The sequence below is a fragment of the Anolis carolinensis genome, chromosome 6 (genome assembly GCF_035594765.1).
Source record: "Anolis carolinensis isolate JA03-04 chromosome 6, rAnoCar3.1.pri, whole genome shotgun sequence".
Lineage (NCBI taxonomy): Eukaryota > Metazoa > Chordata > Lepidosauria > Squamata > Dactyloidae > Anolis > Anolis carolinensis.
Window position 1 is genome coordinate 1 of NC_085846.1, and position 15,794 is coordinate 15,794.

Consider the following 15,794-nt stretch of genomic DNA (forward strand, 5'->3'; position numbering starts at 1 on the left):
GCCTAACTCTGCCTGTCCCCTGGGCTGTGTGAAAAGGTCTTGAGTCTATACTGCCATATAATCCACTTAAGATCAGATAATCTGTATTTTATAGGCAATGTGGAAGAGGCCAAAGTGAGGCCTAACTCTGCCTGTCCCCTGGGCTGTGTGAAAAGGTCTTGAGTCTACACTGCCATATAATCCACTTAAGATCAGATAATCTGTATTTTATAGGCAATGTGGAAGAGGCCAAAGTGAGGCCTAACTCTGCCTGTCCCCTGGGCTGTGTGAAAAGGTCTTGAGTCTATACTGCCATATAATCCACTTAAGATCAGATAATCTGTATTTTATAGGCAGTGTGGAAGAGGCCAAAGTGAGGCCTAACTCTGCCTGTCCCCTGGGCTGAGTGGGATGCTTTGAATGCGATTTCCTGCTTCTTGGCTGGGGGTTGGACTGGATGGCCCATGAGGTCTCTTCCAACTCTATGATTTTATGATTCTATGACTCTATGAGTGGGTTGCTAGGAGGCCAAGTGGGGTGGAGCTTAGCCTTCTAACTGGCAGCAATTGGATAAAAACAATTATTCCTCTCCCTCTAATTAGGACTTTATTTTTCTTTTCTTTTTGTTGTATGAACCTAGAGGCATGGATGAGGGGTTGTGCTGCCAAGTTTAGTGTTTCTGGGATGCGTAGTTTTGTTGTTTTGTCCTAGGCCGAAATTTCATTACCCTTTTATATATATTGGGGAGGGGTCTTTTGAGGTCTGTAGCTACAAAGCCTGGCTGAGGCCAATCTGGGCCATGAAAGCAATCCCTATCATTGCTTCTCCCAGGAAGATCCTTGAGGCGAGACCCCCGACCCGAAGCCCCCCACCCCCCCCACTGAGCCCCCTCCTGACCGGAAGACCAGGGAGCAGTTCTGCCAGTCGAAGGGGAAGAAGGTGACCTCGATGGAGCAGGTGCTGCGGTAGATGGCCGGGGGCAGCCAGTACATGGAGCCCCCCTCGTAGATCAGCACGTTGGCCGAGTAGGCCACCTCGAAGTTGCCGTCGATGCTGTGGACGCAGGCGAGGAGGCCGGTGGGCAAAGGAAGGACCCCCTCCAGACCCACATGGAGCCCCCAAAGCTCAGCTTGATGCCCCCCAACCTGCTGTCCACCCCACCGGCCTCACTTGTTCTCCAGGACAATGTCCGGCAGCCAGACCATGTCCGCTGGGACCCGGATGGTGCCAATCCCACCAAAGTCTGCGCTGCTGTAGTTCAGGCGGTAGTCCTTCCATTGCTGGGTCCAAGAAGAAGGAGAAGAAGAAGAAGAAGAAGAAGAAGAAGAAGAAGAAGAAGAAGAAGGAGGAGGAGGAGGAGGAGGAGGAGGAGGAGGAGGGGGTCCACAATGGGGGGGGGAGAGAAAAAGGGACGGTTAATGCAGGACTAGGGCAAGGAGGGGGCTCGGAAGTGGGTCTGGCCAACTTCTGACCAACTGGACTTCCTTAAGTGCATCAAGGGATGAGGGTGTAGAGTGCCAACTTCATCACTATCACCACCACCACCACCATCATGACTATTTTCTATCATCATCTTCATCATTACTACCATCATTACTATAATAATCACGATCATCATTACCATCATCTTCATCACTATCATCATCTTCACTCTCATCACCATCATCACCATCATCACCACAATCATCATTACCATAATCTTCATCATTATCATCACCTTCACTCTCATCACCATCTTCACCATCATCATCACAATCATCATTACCATCATCTTCATCACTATCATCATCATTACTATCATCACGATCATCATTACTATCATCTTCATCACTATCATCAGTCATCATCTTCACTCTCATCACCATCATCACCATCATCACCACAATCATCATTACCATAATCTTCATCATTATCATCACCTTCACTCTCATCACCATCTTCACCACCATCATCACGATCATCATTACCATCATCTTCATCACTATCATCATCATCTTACTATCATAATCATGATAATCATTACCATCATCTGTATCGCTATCATCATCTTCACTCTCATCACCATCATCACCATCATCATTACCATCATCTTCATCACTATCATCATCTTCACTCTCATCACCATCATCACCATCATCACCACGATCATCATTACCATCATCTTCATCATTATCATCACCATTACTATCATCATCATGATCATCATTACCATCATCTTCATCACTATCATCATCATCTTACTATCATAATCATGATAATCATTACCATCATCTTCATCGCTATCATCATCTTCACTCTCATCACCATCATCACCATCATCATCACCATCATCATTACCATCATCTTCATCATTATCATCATCATTACTTTCATCATCATGATAATCATTACCATCATCTTCATCCCTATCATCATCTTCACTCTCATCACCATCATCACCATGATCATCATTACCATCATTTTCATCACTATCATCACCATTACTATCATCATCACGATCGTCATTACTATCATCTTCATCACTATCATCATCGCTGTCATCATCTTCACTCTCATCACCATCATCACCACCAACATCATCATCATTGTCATCACCATCATCAGCCAGGTCAACCAGGTGGGACCAGTGAACAGAAAAAGGGCCAAGAGGGTGGAGACATATAAAAGGTGACCATTAAAACATAGCATCAACTTCTATCGGATAGGAAGGTAATGATGGATGTGGGGAAGGAGACCCCTTGCAGACCCCACTCCCCAATTCCTCACCTGTGCGATCCAGACGTTGGTGGTCAACGTCTCTTCTTTCTCGTTCTGCAAAAAGAGATAAATCAGGCATGGGCCAACTTCGCCCTCCCTCCAGGGCTTTTGATGAACGGGACCGCTCGCATTGGAAGGAATCTGAATGTCTACAGCCAAACCCCAACCTCTGTCATTTTGCATGATTATGTCGGAACATGATGTTTTGTTTCTCTGGGATCTGGGACCGCCAGATCAGCCCCTTAATGGGCCAAATCATGTCCATCCCATAAAGACAATAGCCTTCCTGGGTAGGGCCAGAGATGCCCTCAATCACTTTGTTATTTTTCCTGTCCAGTTAAAGGAACTCCATTTATCGACACTTGATCATCCCTTGTCCCAGTCCACGCTGGCCGGTGAGCCAAGGCCCTCTCTGTGACTGGTCAGAATTAGAGGCTTGGCTGCAGCCGATGTGTATTCTGGTTGATATCTATTTTGTGAATGGATCACTATCTAGCACAATGATGGGCAACCTTTACGCTTGGTGTGTCAAAATTCACCAAAAAAAACCCTAGCATGACTTGGGTGGTGTGTCACCTTGAGAAAAAAACCCATAATTTCGCAATATGTATAGTTTAAATAACAAAAATATATAATTGTAATATATAACTGTATTTAATAAATCAAAAACTATTTACTACATTATTTCCATGTACAACAATCTATGGGACCTCTTGCAGTTTCCACACTGATTTCTCTCTATTGTAGTTTCAATACGATAATATATTACAATAATAATAGAATAATAATAGAATGATATAATTACACACACACACACACACATATCTATATATACAGTAGAGTCTCACTTATCCAACATAAACAGGCCAGCAGAACGTTGGATAAGCGAATATGTTGGATAATAAGGAGAGATTAAGGAAAAACCTATTAAACATCAAATTAGGTTATGATTTTACAAATTAAGCACCAAAACATCGTGTTAATACAACAAATTTGTCAGAAAAAGTAGTTCAATACACAGTAATGCTAAGTAGTAATTGCTGTATTTATGAATTTAGCACCGAAATATCACGATGTATCGAAAACATTGACTACAAAAGTGCGTTGGATAATCCAGAACGTTGGATAAGCGAGTGTTGGATAAGTGAGACTCTACTGTATATATAAAAGGGTAATGAAATTTCGGCCTAGGACAAAACAACAAAACTACACATCCCAGAAACACTAAACTTGGCAGCACAACCCCTCATCCATGCCTCTACATTCAATCAACAAAAAGAAAAGAAACATAAAGTCCTAATTAGAGGGAGAAGAATAATTGCTTTCATCCAATTGCTGCCAGTTAGAAGGCTAAGTTCCACCCACATGGTCTCCTAGTAACCCACTCACCCCAGGGGACAGGCAGAGTTAGGCCTCACTCAGGCCTCTTCCACACTGCCTATGAAATACAGATTATCTTATTTTAACTGGATTAAATGGCAGTGTAGACTCAAGGCCCTTCCACACAGCTATATAAACCATTCATAATGGATTTAATGTCAGGGAAAAACCTTTACCCTTGACCTTAACTACCACCAATTCCTCAATACTTTATTTCCCATACCACCAGACTTCGCCACAGCAACGCGTGGCCGGGCACAGCTAGTATCTATATATATAAAAGGGTAATGAAATTTCGGCCTAGGACAAAACAACAAAACTACACATCCCAGATACACTAAACTTGGCAGCACAACCCCTCATCCATGCCTCTAGGTTCATACAACAAAAAGAAAAGAAAAATAAAGTCCTAATTAGAGGGAGAGGAATAATTGTTTTTATCCAATTGCTGCCAGTTAGAAGGCTAAGTTCGGCCCACTTGGTTTCCTAGCAACCCACTCACCCCAGGGGACAGGCAGAGTTAGGCCTCACTTAGACCTCTTCCACACTGCCTATAAAATACAGATTATCCGATTTCCCATACCACCATACTTTGCCACAGCAACGCGTGGCCGGGCACAACTAGTATATATATATGGATGTAATGTGCATAATTCCCATGGAGTAAACAACAAAACCACTGGACCAAATCACACCAAATTTGGCCACAAAAGACATAGTCACCCAATCAATCTGCATGCGGCAGCGTGTCAGCAAAAATGGCTAGGCGTGTCAGTGCTGACACGCGTGTCATAGGTTGGCCATCACTGATCTAGCCTCTTATCTGCAGATAATAAAATCTTCCTGGGCTGGAAATCACCTTCTCTCCTTGCTTGCTGGCTCATTTCCATTGGGCCTGATCTGTATTCTCGCCACAGCTCAGGCGGATCCCTTGCCCGGGTTTCTGCCAAGAGGCTTCTGCCTGGTCTCACTGCCAGGGGCTGCCTCCCAAAATGGGGCCAAAAGATAAAAGGGGGAGGGCGGGTGTAGAGAGGTTATGACTTAAACAGAGATTATTGATATGATTTTATTTGTTTGTTAAAGGAAAAAGGGAGTTATATATTAGCAAGGAAAAGCCTAACATGGAAGCCTAGCGTAGAAGCAGTGTTTGGCAGGTTGCCATGGTAACGCAGCTTCCCTTGGGAGAAGAAGGGGGCGTGGCTAAGTTGACAGTTGGAGCATATTCCCTTTTTAAAGAGTTGAGTTGCTGAGAGGGTTTTGAGAGGATGAGTTGCTGTTAGGTTTTGAAGAGATTAGGAGCTGTGGGAATCAGCTAAGGACGGCAGCTTATTGTTCACTCAGGGGAAAGGCTGGTGATATAAGTTGACCGGGTGTTTTATTTACTGTTCGAAGAGAAGTTATTTAAGATATCCCCATTCAAGCAAGACTACATTGTAACTTAAGATCCGGAACGTTTACTGATTGAAACCACACGCTTATGTACCAAAATAAACTTGAGTTTTATTGTTCGTAAAGATCAGTCTCCTTGCCTCTCTGTAAGCCTGAAGGAAGACCGGTTCCCATAGGATTTCGAGTGTATACTTGCAACAAGTCAGGGTCAGTAACATGAAAGCACCATTGTCTAAAGAATTACATGTTGTTACAGCATAGAAACCAATGGGATTGCATGATGTTTAAGATGCTTGTGACGTAGACAACATTAGACAAATGGGATAAATGATCTTTATAAGCCAATAAGGATATTCTTGCTAATTTCTGTGAAGGTGATAAAACCCTTGCAACCATTTTGGAAATGCGGACAAATCCTTTGATTGCATGTATGCATGTATTTGTCACATTGCTATGGCCACGCAATAAATAGTTCTTTTGCAGTTTGAAGATCCAATTTTTTGTGGTGTTTTTACTCGCCCTCTTCACAGAAAAGAGGCCTCCTGCTTTTGACTTTGCATTAAGAGGAGTATTTTTACATCTTTTACATCCTTGCCCCTTCCGTTTGGGCTTTGCCCCATGTAAGCCCCCCGAGTCCCCTTGGGGAGATGGTGGCAGGGTATAAATAAATTATTATTATTATTATTATTGACACAACAACGTTGTATGACACAGCAAACAAGATAGATATGCTGGATTTCGTTTCACAAAATCACAAGTCGAACACTTTCCCAAGTGTCTAGGACTGTGTGATGTATTTTCGGAGGATGCGTGCAGATCCCAGTAAGGTGGCCTTTTGCAGTTGGCAGATCGTGATTTTGTCAATGTCTATTGTTTCCAAATGCCGGCTGAGATCTTTTGACACGGCACCCAGTGTGCCCATCACCACCGGGACCACCTGCACTGGTTTCTGCCAGAGTCTTTGCAGTTCAATCTTGAGGTCCTGATAGCGGCTGAGTTTTTCCTGTTGTTTTTCGTCAATGCGACTGTCACCTGGGATGGCAACATCAATGATCCAAACCTTGTTCTTTTCCACAACTGTGATGTCTGGTGTGTTGTGTTCCAGAACTTTGTCAGTCTGGATCCGGAAGTCCCACAGTATCTTTGCGTGTTCATTTTCCACAACCTTTGCAGGTTTGTGATCCCACCAGTTCTTAACTGCAGGGAGGTGATACTTGAGGCATAAGTTCCAATGGATCATTTGGGCCACGTAGTTGTGCCTCTATTTGTAGTCTGTCTGTGCGATTTTCTTACAGCAGCTGAGGATATGATCAATGGTTTCGTTGGTTTCCTTGCAGAGTCTGCATTTTGGGTCATCAGCTGATTTTTCAATCTTGGCCTTAATTGCATTTGTTCGGATGTCTTGCTCCTGGGCTGCAAGGATCAGGCCTTCTGTCTCCTTCTTCAGGGTCCCATTCGTGAGCCAGAGCCAGATCTTCTCCTTGTCAGCTTTTCCTTCAATTTTGTCAAGGAACTTTCCATGCAATGTTTCGTTGTGCCAGCTGTCAGCTCTAGTTTGTAGTGCGGTTTTCTTGTACTGGTTTTTTGTCTGCTGTGCTTTGAGGAGTCTCTGATTTTTGACTTCAATCAAAGCAGGTTCTTCCCTTTGCTTGACATCTTCTGCCAGGGCATGTTCTTCTTCTTTGACTGCTTGTTTTACTTGCAAGAGTCCTCTGCCCCCTGATCTTCTAGGCAGATATAGCCGGTCAACATCACTGCGAGGGTGCAGTGAATGATGAATGGTCATGAGTTTTCTTGTTTTTCTGTCCAAATTGTCCAGTTCCGCCTGTGTCCAGTTTATGATGCCAGCAGTATATCTTATGACAGGTATGGCCCAGGTGTTTATGGCCTTGATGGTGTTGTCTCCATTGAGCTTGCTTTTGAGAATTTTTCTGACCCTTTGTGTGTATTCTTTGCTGACCACAGTTTTCACATGTTCATGCTTGATGTTGTCCAGCTGTAATATGCCCAGATATCTATAGGCCTCTGGCTGGTGACACTTTATTGTTTGGCCATTGGGCATATTGATGCCCTCACTTTCAATGATTTTTCCCTTCTTCAATTATTATTATTTAATTATTATTAATAATATTAATAATAATAATTAATAATAATAATAATTATTATTATTATTATTATTACCATCACCTCACTTTGGTGGCAGTTACCGTACCTATCTATATAAGTTACCGTACTTTTCTATATAAGTTACCATCTTTACTCATTTAAACCCATCAGTTCTGTTAGCCTTCCTTATCCACTAAATCCTCCCAGTCATACATTCACACATCCTCCATCCCTCCCTCTCACACGCGCGCACATCTCCTCAATTGGAGGCAGCAGTGGGATTTAGAAAAAGATTTCCCCTGCCTGAGTTGAGTTTCACAAGTTGGTCTTTCGGTGTGGACCGAGTCACGAGAGACAAGGCCTTCCTACCAGGGAGATGAGGTTGGTGAGGGTCAGCTTGATGGACACCTCCAGGGCCTCCCCTCCGTTCAGCACCGGCCGCACCGTCCGGTCGTAGTTGGCAAAGAGGGTCTCCACCAGCCTCCGCTCCTCATTGGCCCCCACCCAGGCTGCAGAAAGGGGGAGATCGTTCGGACCCCATTTATTCCAATCTAACGCTCACCTTTTGGGGCTCAATGACCTTAGAGCCGAAATTAACATGCGCATTAAGTCCGGGTAATACGGACTAACCATATTTGGCAAACTGGCCCCTTGCAAAACAGCAATGCAAAGCAATGGCAAGGAACAATAAGCATGAGCAGAAGGACTCCTCATTCAATATATTAATAATAATAATAATATAATATTAATAAAAATAATCATAGCAACAGTCATTAGCATTTCGAAGAGCAATGATAAACAATGGCAAATAACAATAACGATGACCAAAAGGCTCTGCTTTCAAAATATTAATAATAATTTAATATTATTATTATTAATAATAATAACAACAGTCATTAGTGTTTCAAAGAGCAATGCTAAACAATGGCAAATAACAACAACAATGACCAAAAGGCTCTGCTTTCAAAATATTATTAATAATAATAATGTAATATTAATAAAAATAATAATAGCAACATTGTTTAGCAATTCTAAACAATGGCAAATAAGAACAATGATGACCAAAAGTCTTTGCTTTTAAAATATTAATAATAATAATAATTTAACATTAATAAAAATAATAATAGCAACAGTCATTAGCATTTCAAAGAGCAATGCTAAACAATGGCAAATAACAACAACAATGACCAAAATGCTCTGCTTTCAAAATATTATTAATAATAATAATAATAATAATAATAATAACAATTTAATACTAATAAAAATAATAATAGCAACAGTCATTAGTGTTTCAAGGAGCAATGATAAACAATGGCAAATAACAACAACGATGACCAAAAGGCTCTCCTTTTCAAAATATTATTATTATTATTATTATTAACAATAATTTAACATTAATAATAATAGCAACAGTCATTAGTGTTTCAAGGAGCAATGCTAAATAATGGCAAATAACAACGACAATGACCAAAAGGCTCTGCTTTCAAATTATTATTATTAATAAGAATTTAATATTAATAAAAATAATAAGAACAACAGTCATTAGCATTTCGAAGAGCAATGATAAACAATGGCAAATAACAATGACGACGACCAAAAGGCTCTGCTTTCCATTGCAATACAATTGCAACTCGTACTGTAATAATAACAATAACAACTAGCCGAATGCTCCCTCTTTCGATGAATAATTCACAAAATTATCAATACTAACAATGACAATTTGCAAAATGACTCCCTTCCAAAACAATTGGACGTAACAATAGTCATGGTAATTAGGGGCAGAAAAAGATAATGAGTCTTGGCTCCTCTATGTCAACGGCCAATAGCAAGAATAAGAATGAGCCCAATGCCCCATTTTGCAAAGAGTCATGCAAAGCAATTATTAAGTGGGGTGCTGCACGTTTTTGGGCTTTCAGGCCATGTTCCAGTGGCATTCTCTCCTGACGTTTCGCCTGCAACTCTGGCTAGTGGCATCTTCAGAGGTTTGTTCAGAGGTCTGTGGGAATGGGGCATATATATATACACACACACACACACACACACATCTCTCCTGACGTTTCACCTGCATCTGTGGCAGGCATCCTCTGAGGTTTGTTAGTAATGAGGCAAGTGGGGTGTATATATATCCCTGTGGAATGATGTCCAGGGTGGGAGAAAGAACCCTCATCTGTTTGAAGCAAGTGTGAGTGTTGCAATTAGCAGGCTTAGTTAGTTAGCATTGAATTGCTCATGAAATTTGCAAGGTCCACCAGTGAGAGTCTCTGCATAGAGGGTGCTTGGCTATTGTTGCCTGGAGGCATCCTCTGTTCCCTGGCAATGCTATTCAAGCTGGCTGATTGCAACATCAAGCAGACAAGGGTTCTTCCTCCCACCCTGGACATCATTCCACGGGGATATATATCCACACTCCACTTGCCTCACCGAGAACAGAACCTCTGAAGATGCCATGAGCCACAGATGCAGGCGAAACATCACCAGAAAACACGGCCATAGAGCAAGAGTTAGAATGGGCAAAATGTCCCACTTTGCAAAGAGTCACGCAAAGCCATTATAATAGGAATAATAATTAGCCAAATAATCCCCTGTACATCAATAATATCCCCAATAATACCAATAATAATACTTACAGAGGGACCCCCAGAAGAGAAGGGCCCCCAAATAGAGGCAGGGTCCCATCTCCCCCCTTCTTCTTCTTCTTCTTCTTCTTCTTCTTCTTCTTCTTCTTCTTCTTCTTCTTCTTCTTCTTCTTCTTCTGTTGCTGCAGCAAAGGCTTTTTTGGGGTGAGTGTGAGTGTGAGTGTGTCTGAATGCAAAGGGAGGCTATTTTGGGGCTTCCAAAGCGGGGGAGACACCGGATATCCCCCCGCCCGTCCCCAAAGCAAGAAAGGCATGGGCACAGATGGGAGTGTTTGCTTTCAATCCATCCCTCCGCTATGGGTCACATCCGGCACCTGTTTGCAAACAGATATTTTGGATGCCGCAGAGAGAAGGAGGGGGGGGGAGTATTCATGGGACAGACCCTCAAGGTCAAGGAAGAGGGATTTTTTCCCAAATGCTCCAAATAGTCTTAGGCCAAACACTGGAAATAAAGTATTATTTCATCTCTCAGTGAATGGTCAGATCACTTTTGTATACTTGATGTAAATACTACAATATATATATGAGAATGTACTTTGCTTGTTATGAGCTTTGATAGGACAAATATTGTAAGACTCTCTGTTGCAACACAGACTTCTTAAAGCGCCAGACCAGACTTTAGTATAAATACAGTTCATTAGTTCACAACCAAAAGGAGCCCAAAAACAAACTCAAAAGGCTCAAAACACTAAAACTTCACTGTGAAACACAGAATTCCCAGCAACCAAAACAAACCCCAGAACCTGGAGAATAACCCGGATTTAACCAGAGCATAATCCAATTTAAAAACAAACTTTGTAAAACAACAAAGAAGGCACGCCAATTCCCAGCAGGACGTCAGCAGGCAGGACCAGCAGGCGCCCGAAGACATCTGTCGAAGTCACCCAAACACAGTGTCGCTGTCATTGAGTCCAATCCGGGTCAGAGAAGAAGTCAGCAATACGAAATCCAGTCCAGGTCAGAGAAGGAGAAGTCAGAAATACGAAATCCAGTCCAGATCAGAGAAGGAGAAGTCAGAAATACGAAATCCAGTCCAGGTCTGAGAAGGAGAAGTCAGCAATACGAAATCCAGTCCAAGTCAGAGAAGGAGAAGTCAGAAATACGAAATCCAGTCCAGGTCAGAGAAGGAGAAGTCAGCAATACGAAATCTAGTCCGGGTCAGAGAAGGAGAAGTCAGAAATACGAAATCCAGTCCAGGTCAGAGAAGGAGAAGTCAGAAATACGAAATCCAGTCCAGGTCTGAGAAGGAGAAGTCAGCAATACGAAATCCAGTCCAAGTCAGAGAAGGAGAACTCAGAAATACGAAATCCAGTCCAGGTCAGAGAAGGAGAAGTCAGAAATACGAAATCTAGTCCGGGTCAGAGAAGGGGAAATCAGAAACACGAAATCCAGTGCGGGTCAGAGAAGGAGAAGTCAGCAATACGAAATCCAGTCCAGGTCAGAGAATGAGAAGTCAGCAATATGAAATCCAGTTCGAGTCAGAGAAGGAGAAGTCAGCAATACGAAATCCAGTCCAGGTCAGAGAAGGAGAAGTCAGCAATACGAAATCCAGTCCGGGTCAGAGAAGGAGAAGTCAGCAATACGAAATCCAGTCCGGGTCAGAGAAGGAGAAGTCAGCAATACGAAATCCAGTCCAGGTCAGAGAAGGAGAAGTCAGCAATACGAAATCCAGTCCAGGTCAGAGAAGGAGAAGTCAGCAATACGAAATCCAGTCCAGGTCAGAGAAGGAGAAGTCAGCAATACGAAATCTAGTCCGGGTCAGAGAAGGAGAAATCAGAAACACGAAATCCAGTGCGGGTCAGAGAAGGAGAAGTCAGCAATACGAAATCCAGTCCAGGTCAGAGAAGGAGAAGTCAGCAATACGAAATCCAGTCCGTGTCATACACAGAGCCAAAGCGTAGAATGCAGCCCGGCAGCTAATGCATAAGATCAACACAAAGCAGTCCAGAGAAAACCCTTACAGTTCCAACCCGCACAGCTATGGATAATCCAGATTAAATTTACATTCAAAGGAGTCTTCCCAAAGCACGTCTTCCCAAACAGCTCACACGGACACACGAACACCCAACAACACTTTGCCGACTGCAAAGGTGATCCATTTCCCAAACCCACTTTTATTCACAAATCATCCTCAGAGCTAGAACCAGACAAGGCCCCACCAGACCTTTCAGCTAAAGCCCCTTGCCAATCCCTCCACCCAGCCCATCTTTTATCCATACCCATAATCCCCCAAGACCCAGCTGGACTCCCACTGTGCCAACCCTCAAACGTGTCACTACTTTCTTCCTCTTCGAGTGCACCTAGTAGTATGATTACTCAAAGACTCCATCACAACACTCTCTCCCGGTGTAGAGTTGGGAGGTTTTCTTTCAAAAAGGATGCACAGGTTTTACTAGGATTAGAAAGTCTAAAATGGCTACCGGGTTGCTGTGAGTTTTTCGGACTGTCTCGCCGTGTTCCGGCAGCATTCTCTCCTGACGTTCCGCCTGCATCTGTGGCTGGCAGCCTTAGAGGTTTGTTTAGTCCAAAACACCAAGTTGGACCGTGCCTTTGTCCCCTTGGAACTGGACCGTTAAGTCAAACGAGGGGTCATCTGCGTACCCACGTTGTGGGAGTTGGAGTCCAAAACACCTGGAGGGAGGGCCGAAGTTTGCACAGGCCCGTTCTCGCAAGTGCCGTCAGTCCGACTAAAATGCAGGTAAATCCCGACTAGAAACAACAACACGTAAACACCAAAGTCAAACAAGGTGCATGTACATACATAACAAAGAAAGAACGGCAGCCCTAGAGTCGGAAGGGACCCCCAAAGGCTATCCAGCCCAACCCCAGCCAACCAGCCAGGCAGGAAGACACAATCAAATCCCTCCCGACAGATGGCCATCCAGTCTCTGCTTACAAACTTCCAGGAAGGAGGCTGTTATGAATGATTTGGGGTAGGGAGGATCCATCATCCTTCACCCCCCCCCCACTCCATCTGTCCCTCTTTGATAAAACCCAACGGCATTTCCTTGGAGCCAAGAATAGCGGCCTGAGGATGACCGCAAGGAAGGGTCCGGTCTATCAGGAGGTCAACGGTGGAGCCTGTGGTCAGAGATGCCTTGGCCTAAAAATAAGGAGAGGAACCAAACAACAGAGGAGGAGATAGGCTCTGAAAAGTGGGGTGGGGGGTTCACCAATGGGATCATTTTGCATTGCGGCAAGAGGCCAATGCACAGAGCAAAGCCTTTGGGAAATTGCAGACTTGGACTACAAGTCCCATCATCCCCATTGAAGGGTCACTAAATCAACTAGTTTGCATTGCTGCAAGAGGCCAATGCACAAAGCAAAGTCTTTGGGAAATTGCAGACTTGGACTACAAGTCCCATCACCCCAATTGAAGGGTCACTAAATCAACTAGCTTGCATTGCTGCAAGAAGACAATGCACAGAGCAGCAGAGCCTTTGGGAAATCACTTACTTGGATTACAAGTCCCATCATCCCCAATGAGGAGGTTCACTAGTAGGACCAGTTTGCATTGCTGCAAGAGGTCAATGCAGAGGGCAAAGCCTTTGGGAAATTACTTACTTGGACTACAATTCCCATCATCCCCATTGAAGGGTCACTAAACCAACTAGCTTGCATTGCTGCAAGAAGACAATGCACAGAGCAGCAGAGCCTTTGGGAAATTACTTACTTGGATTGCAAGTCCCATCATCCCTAAATGGGAGGTTCACTAGTAGGACCAGTTTGCTGGGTTACAAGCGGTCAATGCAAAGGACAAAGCATTTTGGGAAATTACTACAAGTCCCATCATCCCCCTTGAAGAGTCACTTATGCAACTTGTTTGCTGGGCTGCAAGTGGACAATGCAAAGGACAAAGCATTTTGGGAAATTACTTAGTTGGACTACAAGTCCCATCAACTCCATTGAAGGGTCACTAATGCAACTAGCTTGCATTGCTGCAAGAAGACAATGCACAGAGCAGCCGAGCCTTTGGGAAATTACTTACTTGGATTGCAAGTCCCATCATCCCCATTGAAGGGTCACTAAACCAACTAGCTTGCATTGCTGCAAGAAGACAATGCACAGAGCAGCCGAGCCTTTGGGAAATTACTTACTTGGACTACAATTCCCATCATCCCCATTGAAGGGTCACTAAACCAACTAGCTTGCATTGCTGCAAGAAGACAATGCACAGAGCAGCCGAGCCTTTGGGAAATTACTTACTTGGACTACAATTCCCATCATCCCCATTGAAGGGTCACTAAACCAACTAGCTTGCATTGCTGCAAGAAGACAATGCACAGAGCAGCCGAGCCTTTGGGAAATTACTTACTTGGATTGCAAGTCCCATCATCCCCATTGAAGGGTCACTAAACCAACTAGCTTGCATTGCTGCAAGAAGACAATGCACAGAGCAGCCGAGCCTTTGGGAAATTACTTACTTGGACTACAATTCCCATCATCCCCATTGAAGGGTCACTAAACCAACTAGCTTGCATTGCTGCAAGAAGACAATGCACAGAGCAGCCGAGCCTTTGGGAAATTACTTACTTGGACTACAATTCCCATCATCCCCATTGAAGGGTCACTAAACCAACTAGCTTGCATTGCTGCAAGAAGACAATGCACAGAGCAGCCGAGCCTTTGGGAAATTACTTACTTGGATTGCAAGTCCCATCATCCCCATTGAAGGGTCACTAAACCAACTAGCTTGCATTGCTGCAAGAAGACAATGCACAGAGCAGCCGAGCCTTTGGGAAATTACTTACTTGGACTACAATTCCCATCATCCCCATTGAAGGGTCACTAAACCAACTAGTTTGCATTGCTGCAAGAAGACAATGCACAGAGCAGCCGAGCCTTTGGGAAATTACTTACTTGGATTGCAAGTCCCATCATCCCCATTGAAGGGTCACTAAACCAACTAGCTTGCATTGCTGCAAGAAGACAATGCACAGAGCAGCCGAGCCTTTGGGAAATTACTTACTTGGACTACAATTCTCATCATCCCCATTGAAGGGTCACTAATGCAACTAGCTTGCATTGCAGCAAGAAGACAATGCACAGAGCAGAGCCTTTGGGAAATTTCTTATTGGACTACATGTCCCATCATCTACAAAGCAGGGGGCACTAATTTGACCAGTTTCCATGGCTGCAAGAAGCCAATGCACAAAACAGCAAAACTTTTGAGAAAATACTTACTTGGACTACAAGTCCCATCATCCCCAAGGGAAGGGTCAAGTAATTAACGGAACCCGTTTGCATTGCTGCAAGAGGCCAAAGCACAGAACAAAGCCTTTGGGGAATTACTTACTTGGACTACAAGTCTCATCAGCCCCAGGGGAATCAATGCTACGGATGATGGGAACTGTAGTCCAAGTAAGCAGCTTGGACCACCATTCCTATGGGACTCTAAGCAGGCAATGAAGAAGAATATGAGTGTTTTCCCCGAACTTGGTTTGGACTACATCTCCCAGAACGGGAGGAAGAAAGGATGGGGAGCTACTGGGACGCTGGGCCTCTGTCTCTCGAACCCAGTTTAATCGGTTGTAATGTTTCCGGGGC

At 43.8% G+C, this 15,794-nt stretch overlaps 1 protein-coding gene across 1 annotated transcript; it reads right to left on the bottom strand.

Moving 5' to 3' along the window:
• Window positions 1-6: 6 nt before the first annotated feature.
• Window positions 7-12,407, bottom strand: chrne (cholinergic receptor nicotinic epsilon subunit). The gene is made up of 5 exons (XM_062957256.1): window positions 10,239-12,407; window positions 7,981-8,120; window positions 2,746-2,790; window positions 1,150-1,259; window positions 7-1,032 (listed from the first exon to the last, which is right to left on the bottom strand). The coding sequence occupies exons 1-5, from the start codon at window positions 10,285-10,287 to the stop codon at window positions 795-797; spliced, it is 582 nt and encodes a 193-aa protein (XP_062813326.1). The 5' UTR covers window positions 10,288-12,407; the 3' UTR covers window positions 7-794.
• Window positions 12,408-15,794: the final 3,387 nt, after the last annotated feature.